Source organism: Microchirus variegatus, assembly GCF_963457635.1.
Source record: "Microchirus variegatus genome assembly, chromosome: 10".
In the NCBI taxonomy this organism is placed as follows: domain Eukaryota; kingdom Metazoa; phylum Chordata; class Actinopteri; order Pleuronectiformes; family Soleidae; genus Microchirus; species Microchirus variegatus.
In genome coordinates this window covers 6,513,184-6,532,799 of record NC_139811.1, presented here as the reverse complement: position 1 = coordinate 6,532,799, position 19,616 = coordinate 6,513,184, and the positions used below count along the sequence as shown (strand labels likewise).

Here is a 19,616-nt window from a genome sequence, read left to right as displayed (position 1 = left end):
TAACAAGAATACTGTTAAAGTGTCTTCTCTGTGTGAATGTGTGTGTTTAATAAATAATCTAAAAGGGGTTCTGGACACATTCCTGTATGTATATAATGTACACATTTGTCTACTAATACAGCGACTTTGGATAGAAAGCCTTCAGTTTGTCACGACTTTAGATGGATTCTTCGATAAATTGATGCCTTAAAGGGATAGTTCAGGATTTCGGACATAAGACCTATTTACCAACTCAGCCGGTGTGATGGAGACGTTTTCAAGAAATTTCATTCAGTTCTTCTAGTTGCCGAGTTCGCTGATGCTATGGCTAGCCCAAGTCAATGATACAAGTTAGCATGGCATTAGAAACACTCATACCGATTCCACATTGCAACCGAGGCAAATCAATTGTAACGGCAGACTATCGATGTACATATCTGTGTTGATAGAATGTTTGAAATAAAACCAACCTTGCAATTTGAAGGATTTATGTCTCAGCAGCAGCATCGTGTCATACTTCCTGTTAGGCTATGGCAGCGGCGGACTGATTCCGCTGCTGCTGAGAAAGTAGTCCCTCAAAAATTGATGCGACGCGAGGTTAGTTTTGTTTCAAATATTATTCTATCAACACAGATATGTACATCGATAGTCTGCCGGTATGAGTGTTTCCAATGCCATGCTAGCTTGTACCGTTGACTTGCGCTAGCCATAGCACCAGCGAACATAGCCTAACAGGAAGTATGACGCACTGCTGCTGAGACATAAATCCTTCAAATTGAAAGGTTGGTTTTATTTCAAACATTCACAACAACATTCAACATTTCAAACACAGATTGTTTGTTTTGTGTGTTTCTAATGCCATGCTAACTTGTGCCATTGACTTGCGCTAGCCATAGCGCCAGCGAGCTCTGCAACTAGAAGAACTGAGTGAAATTTCTTGAAAACGTCTCCAGACGTCTCCATCACACCGGTTGAGTTGGAAAAAATAGGTCTCGTGTCCAAAATTCCCGAACTATCCCTTTTAACATCAGCAGCTTTAAACCGCGGGTGGCTTCTGTTTGTCTCTGAACGCCAGAGTAAACGCTCGTCAACATCTCTACCTCTCTCTCCATTGGCTCGTATGTCCTTCAAGTGGATTACTAACTAATTCAAGTATTTTCTTTATAGCAGTCGGTGCAGCTGCTTTATAAAAACCTCTGCAGACAGGCCAGTAAAGCACACACACACACACACACTCTTGTTATTGTCCTGCTGACAGACAAAGAGTTTCTGGTAAAGGATGAACAATGTTATTTTTTTTTTCCTTTTTTGGCAGTGCCATATCCATTTTCCCCCAAAAGAAAGCAAAAATGTCAACTCTGCTAAAAAAAACAACATATGTTTCCACTTTGAGTTTTTGGAGTTTGCCCATCCACTTTGCAAAATACAATACTTTGTCACCATTTTATCTGTTAAATGGTGCAAATTTTTTTTTTTAATTTTGTCATTACAGTCCCAACTTTTCTGGTAATTGGGTTTGTGCCAAAGCAAAGTTTAGTTTTCAGACGGAGGGAGAGAGAGAGGATGGTGAACGTTACTGTCGGGCGTCAGCGTAAAAAAACAAATTCACGCCAAAATAGATTTTGAAATTAGACCTATTTTTGTAAAATGTTGTTTATGGAAAGGTATAGTTTTTGTACACGTCGGGTTAAGGGTGCTTCACTTAAATGTGATTTAATGCTCACTGATCATCTCTGTTTATGCTTCACTCACAGCCTTAAGTCCATAAAACCAGTTACACCGGTTCTGTGCCTCAGTCCACTTCACTGCTAATATGTTATTTTAGTTTTATTGTTATTATTATCAAGTGCATAAAACTGCAAAAATGTCTGCGATCATTTAGCAGCGAGGTTACAGTTGCAGTTAGATTTTAGAAACCAAGGTACAATATTAACACTTTTGATCTCTGTTTTTGTTTTTGTTTTTTAACCTGGTACAACGACTGTTTTATCTTTAAACAATTAAAAATGCGTTAATTGTTGTTGTGGTCTGTCGAGAAGACTCCGTGTGACTTATAAAACCTGATGTGGACTTTATAAAGATGGTAAAGGCATGTTGTGTAAAAAAAAAATAAACAAATAAATCTTTACTGACCCTACCGTGCTTCAGTATTTTATTAATTCAAACTGATGAGATAACTTTTTTTTATTTGAAAAATAAATGTGTTCATCATTAAGTGAAACACGAGGGCGACCCTGACGTGTAGGACAGATGGATTCAGTCTTCAGTCGAGTTCAAGTTCATAAGTAAATCGTGATTCAAGTCAGAGAAAATGTGCTGAGTCACCTTTTTGTTCTTGCAGCAGATGGTGACGTCGTGTAACTCAGCCCACTGCTGATCCTATTCTTTTCAGGGGAGGGGGGGGGCGAGATTTAGTGCCTCTGCCACAAAAGTCTTTCTCCCAGTGTCTTGGACCCAGCTCAAAGTAAAACTTGATTAAACTGAACAAGCCATGTTGTCCATGTTGTTACGAGTGCTGGGCAAGTAAACGGCGGTTAATTGCGGGTAATGGCATCACCGTTATCGCACAACGCGTTTCCGTGACGACTGATCGGGAAAAAGAGGCGGGTGACGTCATGTTTACGTGCCGCGGCACCTGAGTCCAGGCACCGTTTACCAGTTAGCTCCGTTAGCTCCTTAAGTGTCGCTTAGCGCGCCTACAGTGGAACTGTAGCGGTCTGTTTATTAAACAAAAATATCTATGCCTCTGTTTTTAAAGTTTAGCGTTACTTTAGAGACTAATTTTAACATTATTATTATTATTATTTTTTTATTTTTTTTTAATTAATACAAGCTTTGTGATTTTTTTAGCTTCTTACATGTGAATATTGTCTGGTTCCTTTGCTCCAAAAAATCATTAAAACTAGGTTCCAGGTTTGATAAACACTGCTCAACATTTTAAAGGCGCCATATGTAAGAATGTGGCCAAAAACGGTTACTACATTCAAATACAAAATACAGAGGTCTCTACTTCGGTTTCGTTTTCTGACCTAACTGGCAACCCGTGGTTGCTCGGCAGCTGAGACTCTACTGACTGCAATGATTGGTAGACGGCGGTAGGTGGCGCCACATGCCTAAACATGATTTGCAGTCTGCAAAATATTTTTTTCAATGCAAATATTTTGTCTGTACTGTTGTTGTTGGTGAGTTCAGTTTGTTATATGAACATTATTCCTGAGTCTCTGTGACGTAATGCACCTTTAACTATATTTTATGGACAAAAAAATATTAGACATCTCTCGCAGTGTTTCTTTGACGACCACTTTCACTTCAAGAGGGAAATTGCGGCACTGAGGTCATCTCTGCCAAGATGAAGTGAAAGAGCATTTACATCTTTTTTTAAACATGGTTGAACTCTTCTCCATGTAGACTATTGCACTTTATTTTTATTTTTATTTTTCAAACAATACAATGCTGTCGCGTCATGGTAGGTGCACCGTCTGTTTTCCTTTGTTTTGTCCTTTGCCAATCACACCCCTGTATTTTAGAGCAATATTATAACTTCTGGAGCACATGTAATGTACTTTACACAGTCCAAGTGAATTTGAATTAATTAGCTTTTTCCCCCCCCTGTTTACACTGTCATGGCTCATATCTGATGTGAGCCACTTGGGAGGAAAAGATCAGATCTGATCACACATTTGAGCCATAACAGCAGGAAGCAGCGTCACTCTTTTTTCTTTTTTTTTTCTTTTGCTTTTCTAAATCGTAAAATCACTGCCAGATACTGGAAGTTATTCTGGAAAAATGGGCAAAACCTCTTATTCACAGGATCATTTCCAGGCCCTTTTATGGTTAAAGTAAGTCCCAAAATGTCCAGCTGGACTTTTTTTTTGTTGTTGCTTTTTTTCCCCCCAGAGTGACTTTCAATATCTGGTTCCAAAGCTCTAAATGGTCTGAGCTCCACTTACTTTTATGAGATTTGTTTGGTTATGACCCGTGGAGAACCCTCAGGTCTTCAGGTAGCAGTCTTTAATTATACCCAACGTTAAAACCAAATACCTCTCTGTTATTATGGTCTTTGTCTTTGGAAAAACCTCCCTGAAAACCTGAGGGCAACAGAGCACGTTCACCTGGCTTTTACCTGATTCTTCTCTTTATAGAACACTTTTAGTCACAGCCTTTATAGAACCTTTAGACACAGCCTTTATAGAACACTTTAGTCACAACCTTTTTAGAACACGTCCTTTATAGAACAACTTTGTCACAAACTTTATAAAACACTTTAGTCACAAACTTTATAAAACCCTTTAGTCACATCCTTTATAGAACACTTTAGTCACAAACTTTATAAAACACTCTTTTGTTGCAATCTTTATAGAACCTTTAGACACAGCCTTTATAGAACACATTTGTCACAACCTTTATAGATCACAGCTTTTACAGAACACTTTTGTCACATCCTTTATAGAACACTTTGTCATATCTTTATAGAAAACTTGTCACAACCTTTATAGAACATTTTTAGTCACAGCCTTTATAGATCACAACTTTTATAGAACGCTTTATCACAACCTTTATAGAACACAACCTTTGTAGAACGCTTTATCACAACCTTTATAAAACACAACCTTTGTAGAACACTTTTGTCGCAACCTTTATAGAACATTTTTAGTCACAGCCTTTGTTGATCACAACCTTTATAGAACACTTTAGTCACAACCTTTATAGAACACATTTGTCGCAACCTTTATAGACCATTTTTAGTCACAACCTTTATAGAACACTTTAGTCACAGCTTTATAGAACACTTTCTCATAACCTTTGTAGAACACGTTCTCATATCCTTTATAGAACACGTTCTCATATCCTTTATAGAACACTTTAGTCACAGCTTTATAGAACACTTTCTCATATCCTTTGTAGAACACTTTAGTCACAGCTTTATAGAACACGTTCTCATATCCTTTATAGAACACGTTCTCATATCCTTTATAGAACACTTTCTCATATCCTTTATAGAACATTCTCATATCCTTTATAGAACACTTTAGTCACAGCTTTATAGAACACTTTCTCATATCCTTTGTAGAACACTTTAGTCACAGCTTTATAGAACACGTTCTCATATCCTTTATAGAACACGTTCTCATATCCTTTATAGAACACTTTCTCATATCCTTTATAGAACATTCTCATATCCTTTATAGAACACTTTAGTCACAGCTTTATAGAACACTTTCTCATATCCTTTGTAGAACACCTTCGTCACAGCCTCCATGATGTATATATATAGATAGATTCCTTCACATCCTTCCTTCTCCTTGTCTTCACTTGTCCATTGCTGTTTTTTTTTAAATACTTAATATGAGGCATATCTTGGGCTGGTTGCCATGTTTGATATCATTTTAAGCACTTTAGGTGATTGATTTATTGATTGATTGAGTGATTATGGCCTGGGGGTGATTTTGGAGGCCGCTCCCCTTCTTGTTGAACAAGTCTCCGCTTCACTCTCTCTCTCGCTCTGCGGAGCTGAGCTGCCTCTCTCTCTCTCTCTCTCTCTGGGTCTTTTAACATGTAAGGCATTAACTCTGGTGTGTGATTGGAAAATTCTGTGGGGAAAACTCCAGTCTGAGGTCATACACTCACAGCAGCAGCAGCAGCAGCAGAAGAAGAAGGAGGGAACACTCATTCTGAAAGTGAAAGTAAAGCTTTGAGGAGGACGATCACAATGATTTCGACCTCAGAGCGGAGCACACGTTCGCCGCGAGACACGGTAAGTCCTCGCGCTCTTATTCATGTGTGTGTGTGTGTGTGTGTGTGCGCGCGCGTGCGTCACACTTGTTGGACAGCAGGACAGACGCTGGCACGCGCTATTCTTTCTTTCTTTCTTTTATGTGTTTTTTTTTCATATGTGTGAATGAAACGGTGACGTGCGCAGACGTCGACGTTTTTGGTGTTCTGTTCACATGTAGAGACTCGTGTGACCGCCGCCGGACAACACTGTCGGCTGCACAACTGCACACAGACACGGACACGTTATTGTGTTCACGTTTTACTGCCCTCACACACACACTGGCAGCAGAGGCGATTCTAGAGTCTGTAGGGGCCCTAATCAAAAATCCCCAGGGGGGGCCCTTCCTTCCAACCAGTGTTCATCACCATTTTGTTATAAATAATCTGACACCAATGAAAAATGTATAAGTTCAAAATATTATTTTTTTCCAAAATGAATGAAATAACTTTTATTATTATTATTTTTTTTATTATTATTTATTATTTCAGGACAATGCACATTAATGAACATATACACAAGTACATGTAAATGCGCCAGATTGTAGCCCAGGGGCTAATTTCCATCTGTAGTCCATATTAGGCAGGTTGAGAATAAAAAAAACAAAATATATACATAATAAAACTAACTATACAAAACAGCAAGGAACAAAAAAACCAACAACTTGAAATTGGCCAGAGTGGCCAAACCTTGTAATTAAAAAAGTATGTGAAAATATAAATGTGTAATTTTGTAATAACAAAATGGTAATTTCGTTGGTTGGTGATGTCCGTGTTTGGCTAACTGTACTTTTGATTTGTTTTTTTTAACGTTGGCACTCCTTTTGATGGTGCCCTCCTTTAACCCTTAGTCTTCTGGTAAATTGTCATGGGAACTCCTTGTATGGACATCCTGGTTGGGGGAGGCTTTTCCAGTCTTGATGACCGCTCAAAGCTGCACACCTCACCGTCAGTGAGGTGAAGTGTCTTGGTTATGTGCCCAAGGACACATCGGCTTGTAGACTAGCGGAGCCGGGAATCGGACCCACAACCTTAGAGTTGAAAGTCGACTCACTCTCCTTGCTTCGCCTTGGTGGTTGGTGACGTCGCCTTGTTGGTTGGTGATGTCCGTGTTTGGCTAGCTGTACTTTTGTTTAGTTCTTCTTTTTTTTTAAAGTAGGCACTCCTTCTGATGGTCCCCCCTTTAACCCTTAGTCCTCATGTGGCACAGGTGCACCTATGGTAAATTGTCATGGGGAATAACACACAGCTCCTTATATGGACATCCTGGTGTGTGTGTGTGTGTGTTTATAGGTCATATATTCAGAATTTAAAAAGTGTGGGGGTTTTTTGTGTTAGTCATCTCATTCATTTTATATGGCATTTTTTGTAGTGGTATAAAGTAGCAATGATTGTGCACAAGTTGCAAAAATATTTTGGGTACTTTCTGCTCAGGTGTGTTTATATAGTTGGTGAAAATCCTTTTTCTTTTTTTCATCAGATTGCTTCGGTTGTGCTGAAACAAGAGGCACTCTATATTGCACATTGGTATACTGTATTAGTCACAGGGTGTTAACCTGGAGAAGCTCCAGCCCCGGAGGGCTTGAATTTCCCTCGAGATGAATACATTATCTATCTATCTATCTATCTATCTATCTATCTATCTATCTATCTATCTATCTATCTATCTATCTATCTATCTATCTATCTATCTATCTAGGACGACCACCGTCCTGAAGCAGAGCAGGAGAAGTTAACGCTACACTGAAGATAAGCATGTGCAATTATGTATTTATACATAAAGTTATTTGCTAATTTGTCACATTTTTATTAGCTCCCACTTTAGTTGTTCTGTGTCATGTCAGGTCATGTTCTGCGGGGAAGACATTGGGATGGAAGCGTATGCCCTTATTTGACAGTGTAATGCACGATGATGGGCTCTCCGTATCCAACACAGCCTGGATCATTTCTCTGCGCGCTGCTTTATCCCCACATCCAAAGTAATGATCTTTATGACGAGGATCGCTTACATGTCGCGATGATGATGATGCCGTGGGGGATATTTGTGCAGATCCACGAGAAACAGTGCCGTTTTCTTCAGTCTGTCAGGACAATATTTCATGATTTCTTTTATATCGTTTTGATGAATTGTTCAGCCCTACGCAAGGCTTGATTTGTGGTGGTTCACGTCACCTGTTCTTTTATTTACCCTGTCATTAGGGAAGTGTAGATACTCAGTGTTGTAGCTCTGGAGGGTGGAGTATTTGTCCATATGTGCTGTAAAAAGCTCTCCTCATACATGTTCACGAGGAGAAAGAGTTGGACTGCAGGCGAACGCACTGAAGCGACCCATGTGCCTTGCGTTGTCCTGCTGAAAAAGCCAAATGTTTATGGATAAAGACGTTGTGTTGACAGATGCATGTCTCTCCAAACGTCTAATACTAATCTTTCTTTATATAATGTGCAGATCATCCATCTAATGGGCACTGATGCTCCTCCGTACCACCGGCCATGCTGGGGTTTGTTGTACCTTTCGCCGATGACGCTCTGTTTAGTCTTTCAGTTCTTTTTCTTCTACACATAGAATCCGTTGTTCGTCCACTTTCGCCACAAAAAGGGCTGAAAATTGTAAAGCTGGACACGTTAGTTTCCTCTTATTTGTGAAGGACGATGGCATTTGAACCAAACTTAAATCATAGTCTGTGGAAATATATGAATGTAGATGAATAACCAAGGCAGTGATTCCCAGAGACTTGTTTTTGGGTTGCCAGATAAATTTGCAGACATGCCTATTGCGTAAGAATTGTATGTATACGTTTTTGAATAATTTGATATTTTATCATTCAGGAGTTTAGCACTCATTTGATCGAGTTGGTTAATAATAAATGGCGCTGCGATTAATCGATTCCTAGATGAATTGTCAACTAATTCAATAAGCTGTTAATCGTGTTTGAATGACTAAAACCAAATGGTTTTTGGTCCAGGCTCTACTGCTGAGTAAATGTTGTTGATATTTTGATGACATGTTTCATGTGCAAGTGCAAAACAGTTTAGAGTTGTTCAATGATGAGTGAGTGATCTAAGTCCATAAAATATAGTTAAAGGTGCATTATGTCACAGAGACTCAGGAATAATGTTCATATAACAAACTGAACTCACCAACAACAACAGTACAGACAAAATATTTGCATTAAAAAAAATATTTTGCAGACTGCAAATCATGTTTTATGTTTTGATATCATGTTTTGGCATGTGGCGCCACCTACCGCCGTCTACCAATCATTGCAGTCAGTAGAGTCTCAGCTGCCGAGCAACCGCGGGTTGCCAGTTACATCAGAAAACGAAACTTGAATTTGAATGTAGTAATGTAGTTTTTGGCCACATTCTTACATATGGCACCTTTAAGCAATTGTACGTATCATCTGTAAATATTAATACCCTACACCAGACCAACGAATCTACTGAAAGCTTCATATAAACCCATATTGGTTCCACTTTATTCAGGTGTTGCAGGAAGACGACAGTAAAAAATACTAATAAATAAATGTTTATGTAGACATTTTCTGCTCTGTTCAATGTTGTGCGGTGAGTTTGGACTTTGAAAAGGTAACCCTAACCCTTTGAAAAGAGTTTTGGGAAACGATGATAATAAAATAACACTGTGAAGTGGTTCGTCAGCGCGAGAACTGTCAAGGCAAGGTCTTCAATCATGTTCTTTTCGTGTAGGAACACGACACAACAGAATAGGAGTGGGTCATGGAGCTGCAACGTGTGTGTGTGTGTGTGTGTGTGTGTGTGTGTGTGTGGGTTGTGTGTACGTAATGGAGTGGAATGTGACTTTCACTTCCTTTGTTAAAACTGTGTGTTCCTCTAAGTGTTACTATCATTGTTCTTTAGGGGGTGGGTCTGTTTGTTTTGGGAAAGGAATACACTCAACAAGTTCACTTTATCTGTTTTAGGATATTATGTCCAGTCTTTGTCTAAAAAGGAAGGTGTCTGTAATATTGTCATCGTTTTTTTCTCTCTCTCTCTCTCTCTCTCTCTCTTCATAGTGCGAGTCTCGATGCACACGGTAGCAGCATGTCATCGTGGAAAATAGTGACCTGCCTGGGTCTCTTGGTAAGTCAGATTAAAAAAAAAAAAAAAAAAAAAAAAAAAATCAGCCCACCTAACCTTTAACGGAACAGACAGCTGTCAGTTTTTTCCAAAAACGTGTTGTTATTCAAGTCTGTTAAGTGCTGACCTTTTACGTAACACACTCGTGTTCAGAAATGTGAATAATTTGGCTTATGCACTTGATCTCCGCCGCACACTGTTGTTGAGCTGGTTTCCGAAGAATGAGCAGAGATTGAGTGTACAGTGGACACTTCCCTGTGAATAAGCTGCATAGATAAGATAAGATAAGGAAATAAGGATATTTGAGTACATGTGAGGCTGAATGCTCTAACGTGATGCTCCTCGTCTTCTGCAGGTGTCCCTGATTTCCATCTCAAAACAACACTGTTCTGATTACTTCAATATGTCCGACTGGGTACGTGTGAATATTTCACTATCATTATATCATTATATACAGTATTTATCTCTGCCAAAATCGGCGGACACTAGGTTACTAGGCACGCCGCGTTTCCATGACGACTGACGGGGGGGGGGGGGGGGGAGACGCGCGCGACGTCACGTTTACGCGCCTTCGACACCGGAGTCCAGGCACCGTTGACCAGTTAGCTGCGTTAGCTCCTTTAGCGCGCCTACGGTGGAACTGGAGCGGTCAGCGCTACGGATGACCAGCGGGTACCTGTGTTAACTGCGTATGTGTGCCTCTGTTTTTACAGTTTAGCGTTAACTTTAGAGACTCCTTTTAACAATCGGGAGTCACGTAAACATGGCGTCGCTCGTGTCTTTTTCCGGTCAGGCGTCATGGAAACGCGCTATTCGCTAACGTGCGTTAACGTTGTTAACCACCGCAATCACACTAATGCGCCGAGCACTAGTATATATATATATGTATATGTATATGTATATGTATATGTATATGTATATGTATATGTATATATATATATGTATATATATTTATACACACACACATAGTGGTAGTCCATGATACCAATAATATCACAATACTACGATTCTGTGGTTAATATAATATATATTTGTGTGTATATGTATATATATGTATTTATATATATATATATATATATATATACACAATCAATAAAATAATAATAAAAAGTACTGCAGAAGTAACATTTAGTGACCTGATCTTTGACCTCTGTTTCCTCCTCTCCTTCACCTTTAAGACTTCAGATAATCTGATGGAGAGTTTTAATCTTGTACTCGCCGACGATCCAAAGGTAAGTTCCCGTTCAGCTCTGTTACTGCACATAAGTAGAACCAGTTTGGACTGGACTGGACTGGACTGGACTGGACTGACTGGACTGAACTGGACTGGACTGGACTGACTGGACTAACTGGACTGGACTGTACTGGATTGGACTGGACTGGACTGGACTGTACTGGATTGGACTGGACTGGACTGGACAAACTGGACTAACTGGACTAACTGGACTGGACTGGACTGGACTAACTGGACTGGACTAACTGGACTGAACTGGACTGGACTGGACTCAACTCAACTCGACTCGACTCGACTCGACTAACTGGACTGGACTGGACTGGACTGGACTGGACTGGACTACCTGGACTTGACTGGACTAACTTGACTGGACTGGACTGGACTGGATTGCAGTTGACAAATTGTCCAAATGTCCCTTTTTTTTCCCCGTTACAGGACATCATCCAATGTACTTTGAAAAAGTTGTGCGACGAAAGGAACATTCTGTGTCACTTACTGACACACTGTTTCACCGTGAGTACTTTATACTTTTATTTTGTTATGGACTCCAAACAAATCTCCTCCTGCCCACAAGATCCAACATACACATTTTTAACATAAAAAACGTTGCTAAGGTTGTCATCTAACCCCGTGTGTTGTTTTCATCGACGCCCACGAGCCAATGATTGAATCTGTAATCATCAACCGTTCTTGAACAACTTTCTCAGAGTTTTGACAATTCAATACTACACCTATAATATATATATATATATATGTATATATATATACATATATATATATATATATATATATGACGTGGTCAACAATTTATATCTAGTTTCTTTTAGTAGTGTAATTGCAATGCGTTACCTCTTTTGTTTCCAGGGGTCGAAGAGGACGTTAAAGTGTGAAAGCGAGAGTTCTCAGACCATCGATTTCTATCACCTTCACTGCATGGTCGCCATCGAAGCCACCCCTAAAGTTGTTGTACCTAAACGTATGTATGGTGTGATCTAATCGCCCGCTCTTCTCTTCACTGTCAGTGGTTCTTGCTTTAGGGCTTTAGGGCTTTTAGGCCCGACCTTAGTGAGGTAACCTGAGGTCAACGCAGAGTCTGCGTTGAGATAATTACTTTAAAATGTTTACATCTCGCTAAAACTACTGTTTATGATTATTATTATTATATTTCCAAATGTATAATTTGCTTTTCTTTCTCTCTTGCATTACAGGCTGCAAATATGGTGAGTATGCTATATATGATAGTATGTGTGTGTGTGTGTGTGTGTGTTGTATGTAGGACCTTTTCTGGCATAAACACCGGTCCTGTCAGGACCAGTCGTCGTCATGGAGACCGAAACCTTGTCCTTATGAGGCAAAACCTTCCACTAGGATTAAAATAGTGGCGGGTCGTTATATTATAATATATTATATTATCTGTCAATGGTCTTTCAGTTGTCAAATTTTTTTTTTGCTAACCTTAAAATCTTATAAAATCATACAAAGTGTCAAAGAAAACATCAAAATATTCACTTTAAGAACATCAATTCATTATCGCAGCCTGTTGTATCGTGTTTTATTTTCATGATTTTATTTATTTTCATTTTTTATTATTTTTCAGAAAATGTGTGCAAGCTTTATTCCAAGATATCACCATACAGTAAGTCATTTTTTGTTGTTGTTTTAAGTTTTATATTTTTGAGGTTTATGCCTCACTTTCTCCATCGCAAATCCCATCTGCACAACGCTAATTGTGTCATAATCATGCCCAGCTTCCATGCTAATGAAGTTAGCGCTCATTATAGCAGTGTTTCCCAACCCTGGTCCTCAGGGAACACAGTCGGGCCATGTTTTACATGTTGCCCTGCTCTAAAAACACCTGATACAAATAAATCGTCAGCTCATCATCAAGCTCAACTTTCAACTTTTGTCAAAAAAAATTTTTTTAGATGTTATATTTCAACTTTTGTCATTATTTTTTTCAAAAAATTTAATTTTTCAAATTTTATCTTAAAAAAAAGAAAAAGAAAATTTTAAAAAATTATTTTTTTTTTCCTCAAAACTTTTGTAAAAAAAAAAATCAAAAAAAATCAAAATGAATGTTTCATCTGAATCAGGTGTTTTTTTTGGAGCAGGGCAACATCTAAAACATGGCATGGCCGCGTTCCCTGAGGACCAGGGTTGGGAAACGCTGCATTATAGTGCGCCTGTGGGTGTGCAGGTTAAGATAAAAGTGAGGTGTGTGGTCAGGTGCAATGTTGGCTTGCTATCTTGACGCGGCATAAATCCACTGGGCCATTGAACCAACAAAAGCCAGGTCTGAAGTCGATGGCATTGTTGCGTCATGCTTGTTTATGTCTCACCGTCTCTGTTGTGATCCAATACACATGAGAAGGAGAAGGAGGGGTGGTAAAGAGGTAGACAACGAGACACATGTTAGTTTTTTTTGGGGGGGTCTTCTCGCAGGAAATTCCTTGCTTAACCCTCAATCTCAAAAATGTGCGCTCCCTCTTGTGCAAGTGCTGTCCCGATTCTCAGAAAAATTAAGTTGAGGGGCAAGTTTAAGGGCTGTATCGCCCTCAATATTGAGATTTTCCCGAGACCACCCTTGGGAGCAAGGGCTACCCAGAATGCATTGCGTGTTTTGGCATAACAAAGATGTCACCGAAAGCAGCAAAACGAGTACGCTACAAATGAAGTATTTTCTTTGTCAATAGAGATATAAAAATGATGAAAACCATTGTATTATCTTAGTTTAGGCCCATATTATGGATTACTGACGTCATTGTTGCGTAACATTTATTTTTATTTTAAGATCTTTTGTCAATAGTCGGCCGGTTGCGGGACAAGCGATGGTTTGCTATGGTTTACTTTTCAATAAGTCGTGGTGTGTGGTAACTGTCAGCTGAATATGTCCGTGGTTGTGGTATTTGTATGAGTATCATCTTATAACTAACTGACAACCTAATAACTTGACTGACAGACGGATCGTAATAAATAACATGACAGACTGGACGCAGCTTTCGCGTTATTCTGCCCCCTACAGTCTGAAGACGTATCTGCATTTAAGGGGTGTCCCATTTCTAAGTGACAAAGTAACCCTCAACACTTGGTTTTGAGGACCAGTTAAGATTAAAGGTTGAGCTTGAGGGTTAAGATAGGAATTGGAATTGGTCCTTTCTGTGATTGTGGTAAAGTGAACTACGGTGTGGTGTCAACACTTGGGATCTTTTATTCTGAAAAGTAAACCGGATGTTTTATTTTCCTACTTCCTCTCCCGCTCGTGCTGAATTCCCTGCTGCGGCAAGATTGGGGGGTGAGGAGGTGACGTAGCACCGGGAATAGTATGCCAATACGAAAAATTAGCATGTAATGGGAGGTATTTATCCAGAGAAGGCAGCACATCCACCCATTTTTAACACAAAACTACCAAGAGTTGGACCTGGATCAGTGAATAATGTTGATAGATAACCATACACACTAGTTTTAACCTGGTTTAGTTACTCTTTAAGTCATTTTTCTCTTCTACGGCATGTTCACAAGTCTTGTCTTTTCTTTCCAGTAAGCAAGCACGTGTACTGCATGATTATCTGTTTCACTGTCTGCAAGGCCCCGTGTGGTAAGATTTTACCTGCCATTTTAGATTACAGAACAACAACAACAACAACGACAGCAGCAACAATACACTCGACAACTGCAGCAGCAGCAGCAGCAGCGACAGCTAGCAGCTCAATTACAGCAGCAACAGCAGCCCCAGTACCGAGCGGTGCTAACACACTGAAGGGTAAGCTGTGCCATTTTTATTCATATTTATATTTACTTCCTCTGCCCACACTAGTTTACCACACTAGGTCTACACCGTTGGTTCTCAAAGTGCGGCCCCGGGGGCCAATGGCGGCCCGCAGAAACACTTCCGACGGCCCGCAATGAATTACAGTTAATAGTTTTAATCTAGGAGCTACTAAGCTTGTTAAATGTTTATTGGACATTACTGGATACAGACCAATAAGTGTAAACAAAAACACTGGGTATTTACCTGGTTTCTATATGGTGAATTTTAGTGTATTATTGGGTTATAAGCTGGTAATAAGCAGGTAGCTACAGCCCCCAATTACTAGCTATTTACCCAGTAAATATATGGTAACAGAAATGTGTTACTTGGTATTAACCTGTAATTAGAAGGTAAGAACAATGGCCAAAATACTGGGTAATTACCCAGTAAATTATAAAGCTTTATTATATTAATGCTTAACTTACATTAATGCTTTTATTACTTAACGCTAAACTGTATAACTGCAATCTGGTCATTAAAATGATTACAAATGGGATTTCTTTCTGGGTTTTTTTTTCCTTTGGCGGCCCTCAGTCCAATGTTGGGTTCCTAAATTGGCCCTCAGGTATCAAAACTTTGAGAACCCCTGGTCTAACACCATCAAACACTTCCTGTCCTGAGTTTTCAGCTTGTTCTAAAGAACGTAGCGCTCCGTTTTGCATAGATGAAGTCTCTTTTTTTTTTTTTTTTACTGAAAACCACGTTGGAGCATGGACCTGTGCGTCTCACAGCACAGATAGACAGTGAAGACGGTCCTTCTTTTCTTCACCGATTCAGCGACTGTATCACAAATGCAGCGAGAGTTCACTTCCTCCCCTCCGATTCCGTGACTAACCCAACAATTGTATTGTGACATACCGTGTGTGTGTGAGTCCAGAGTGTTGGTATTTTTTAAAGTGTTTAAATGATAGCAGAAGCTCCTCGGCGGCCGAATACAGCGAGATGCAGCATGATCAGCACTGAAAACAGCCGAGGGCTAAAGTCACCCTTTTTAAACCAAGATTTTCACACTCCACATGTAGGGCTGTGATATATTTCTTTATTAAACAAATACAACAATGCGACCGCTACGCTAAATCTGAAGTTACAGATGATTAAATACAGGTTTACAGTCTTTAATACTTGTATAATAACTTTAATACAAGTGTAATACTTTTATACTTGCAAAAACAATAAACTGTCGCATATATTCAACGACTATACAAACACATTTAAGTGCAATAACTGCTGCTCATGTTCAAGGAATTCTTCTTCTTATTATTATGATTATTATTCTCCAAGTTCGAAACTCAAATTTAACCCCTTAAATGTGCGTGAAAACGGACGAGAATTTCCGCACACATCAGAACTGGCGAATTTTTTTTTTAATAAAATAATGGACTTGTGAAAAACCAATGCAAAATGTGGGGGGCTCAGTAGCGCCCCCCACAGGTCAGGTCCCTATGGAGCGGGCAGAAATTTAGTTGCGCTGAAGTTCTTCGGTGAATATACCCAAATTCGGTGGGTATATTGCCCGGCCCGAGACGAACAACAAAATCCTCTTGCCACCGTGACCTAAACTCAACAGGAAGTCCGCCATCTTGGATTTGGCGTATTTCTTGTTTATGTATATCATTTTAACAAAATTTCTTTTTCTTTTCTTTTAATGTTATTTTTATTTATACTTGAATGCAAATCGCACCAAAGAGAGTGGCACTCAAATTGCGTTGTACACAATACAATGACAATAAAAGGCTATTCTGTTCTATTCTATCGTGTTCCATTACAGTGAGGTGGATTTTAACTACTAACCCCTATGAAATGGCTAAAAAGGAGAATTGGGCCTAAGTTACTGTTGAATCCTTGTTATCCATCCACTGCCTGAGGGAAAAGTCCTGGATGCTCTCTCAGGGAGGCAACCCTTTTATCTGAGGCTGGAAGACTCGTTTTGCCCAAACCAGTCAGTTCACATCATTCCATTCGTTTTTTAACGTATTAAAAAGACAAGGAAGACGAGGCTCATGCATTTTTTTTACGGTTGTGTTTCCTGCTTCCAGTTAAAGAGAGCGGCTAACGCCCTGAGCTTTTAACACATCAAAAAGACTCAACACAGAACTGTGTTTTATCAGTTAATGCAGTAGGTAGACTCTTGACGCTCCTCCTCCCCCCCGCGACGGAACCGATGTTGATTTGAAAAAATGACTGAATGAACGAAACAAACTGGAACAATTGATTATTTTAATGATGTAAAAGGTGAAACGAGGAAGTGTTTTACAGTATTGTGTAAAATAACACACATCGGCGTTGCTGTTTGATAATAGACTTCATTCACAAAAAAAGTTAGTTTCTGCGACGCTGTCAATCAAAAAGTGGCTCCGCCTTTCAGACAGTGCTCCGTTGAACTCCCAGAGATGACGAGCTTCCCTGGAAGTAGAGTTTATATTCTCCGATATTTCCCGCCACTATCTTCGGGTCTGGCACTTGATCAAGCATTTGTGTTTTTTTTCCTCCCTCGTCGTGTTCGCGCGGTGTGTTATAGCACGTCGTATTGCGTGAAGGTGTAAAAGCCTGCGGCCGTGAACGCATCGTTTAAAAACCAGGAAGCGCATCGTCATTAGCGACATGTGCGGGTCTCAGCGGCTCTGTTGTTGTTGTAAATTAGACCGTGGCAGCAGGTACAACAGCAGCTCCCGCTGTGGGGAGGACGTGGACGTACGTGTACGTTTACGGCTCACGTATTTAAAAAAAATGTCAGGTTTAAATCGGGCTCGTAATGACAGTTAAAGGTGCATTATGTAATAAATCTAAAGCAACAGGCCATAAAATCCTCCTAATATGTCACAGAGACAGAGACAGAAACAATAACAGTACAGCTAAAATATTTGCATTAAAAAAAATCTTTTGCAGACTGTAAATCATGTTTATGTTTTGAAATCATGTTTTGCCATGTGGCGCCACCTACCGCCGTCTACCAATCATTGCAGTCAGTAGAGTCTCAGTAGAGTCCGAGCAACCACGGGTTGCCAGTTACGTCAGAAAACGAAAACTAAAAGACATGAATTTGAATGTAGTAACCGTTTTTTGGCCACATTCTTACATTATATGGCACCTTTAATGTGTCAGGCCGGGTCGGGCTTGATTTTTTTGGGCCCGATCTAAGCTCCAACCTGGAAGTGACCATTTATCCAAACACCATCAGTGGAAAAAAAAAGCAGAAAAAAGAAGGAATAGAACTCCAGACAATCTGTGATGACGTAAATATAAGTAGATAAACAGCTAATAAAAAACCAAGGAATTACTACATACATTTCGCTAATTAACACAGATTAAAAAAAAAGACAAACAGCTGATTCTGAAGAAACTGAAATATAAATACGACAGTTCATAGTTGACCATTTATTTAATGACATTTTAGAGCCACTGTTCTCAAACGGTGGTGCTTCCTCTGGTGGTAAAATCATAAATACTGTTCTACTGTATGTACCGGAGTGCGTAGAAAATCAATAAAATCAAAAAAATAACAACAACAAATAATAATTAGAGTCACCGTATCTCTCGGTCCATCTTAATCTAATTTATCTGTGTGTGGTGATTATGTGAGGATGAGAGAGGGTGTGTGTAGCTTTGCTGTCAGACTGGATAATCCACTTGTCAGATTAAAGCAGATGCCTTTGGGATTACACTGTTAAAAGCTAACTGTAATTTACTCTGTTGTTGGTGTCCGTTACAGGGCTGCTGTTATCTCTCTCTACACACCACACATCCTCCATTAGCCCAAAGACAAGTGAACACTTATGTGGAGAGAATTAGGCCCCAGGCATGAGTCCATGTTTGAGCTGCATGTTCTGCCTTGTTGTTGCATGAACTCTTAACCAGTGACAGATTTCCACTCTTTCCACTTTGACTCGTGTTATTCCGTTGTTAAAGAAATTTACGTCAGAGCTGTTTTAATTCTTTTTCTAGTTTAAACACATAAAGTTATGTAGTGACTTGTCATGAATACTGTTACTGTGTGCAGTAGCTGTTCGTGCATCGCAGTAGGAAGCCGACTTTATTGCCAAAGATCAATCACGAGCACATTTAGTTAAATCTGTAATTTATAGACCATAAGTCATCGGGAGTGGTGAGACATTATCACTGGAGGCACAATTCTTAACGTCTGAGTTTATATAATGGTGAAAACAGACAAACGTATCAATTGATAAAGGAACAACAATCTATAATGGATTTAGGGCCAATTCCTATCTTAACCCTCAAGCTCAACCCTTAATCTTAACTGGCCCTCCAGTCTGTCAACTCCAAAAAAGAAGCAGAAGAAGAACGCATTTACGTCAGGATTATTTATTACGATCCGTTTGTCAGTCAAGTTATTAGGTTGTCAGTTAGTTATAAGATGATACTCATACAAATACCACAACCACGGACATATTCAGCTGACAGTTACCACACACCACGGCTTATTGAAAAGTAAACCATAGCAAACCATCGCTTGTCCGCACAAATAAAAATAAATGTTACGCAACAATGACGTCAGTAATCCATAATATGGGCCTAAACTAAGATAATACAATGGTTTTCATCATTTTCATATCTATATTAACAAAGAAAATACTTAATTTGTAGCGTACTCGTTTCGCTGCTTTCGGCGCCATCTTTGTCATGTCAAAACACGCAATGCATTCTGGGTAGCCCTTGCTCCCAAGGGTGGCCTCGGAAAATCTCAATATTGAGGGCGATACAGCCCTTAAA

At 39.5% G+C, this 19,616-nt stretch overlaps 1 protein-coding gene across 1 annotated transcript; it reads left to right on the top strand.

The window, feature by feature from the left end:
- Positions 1–9,810: 9,810 nt before the first annotated feature.
- On the top strand, positions 9,811–12,076 carry LOC310933090 (uncharacterized protein; the record flags this gene model as incomplete). Its single annotated transcript, XM_083896512.1, has 5 exons — positions 9,811–9,849; positions 10,202–10,261; positions 11,025–11,078; positions 11,516–11,593; positions 11,945–12,076. The coding sequence occupies 5 exons, from the start codon at positions 9,811–9,813 to the stop codon at positions 12,074–12,076; spliced, it is 363 nt and encodes a 120-aa protein (XP_083752638.1).
- Positions 12,077–19,616: the final 7,540 nt, after the last annotated feature.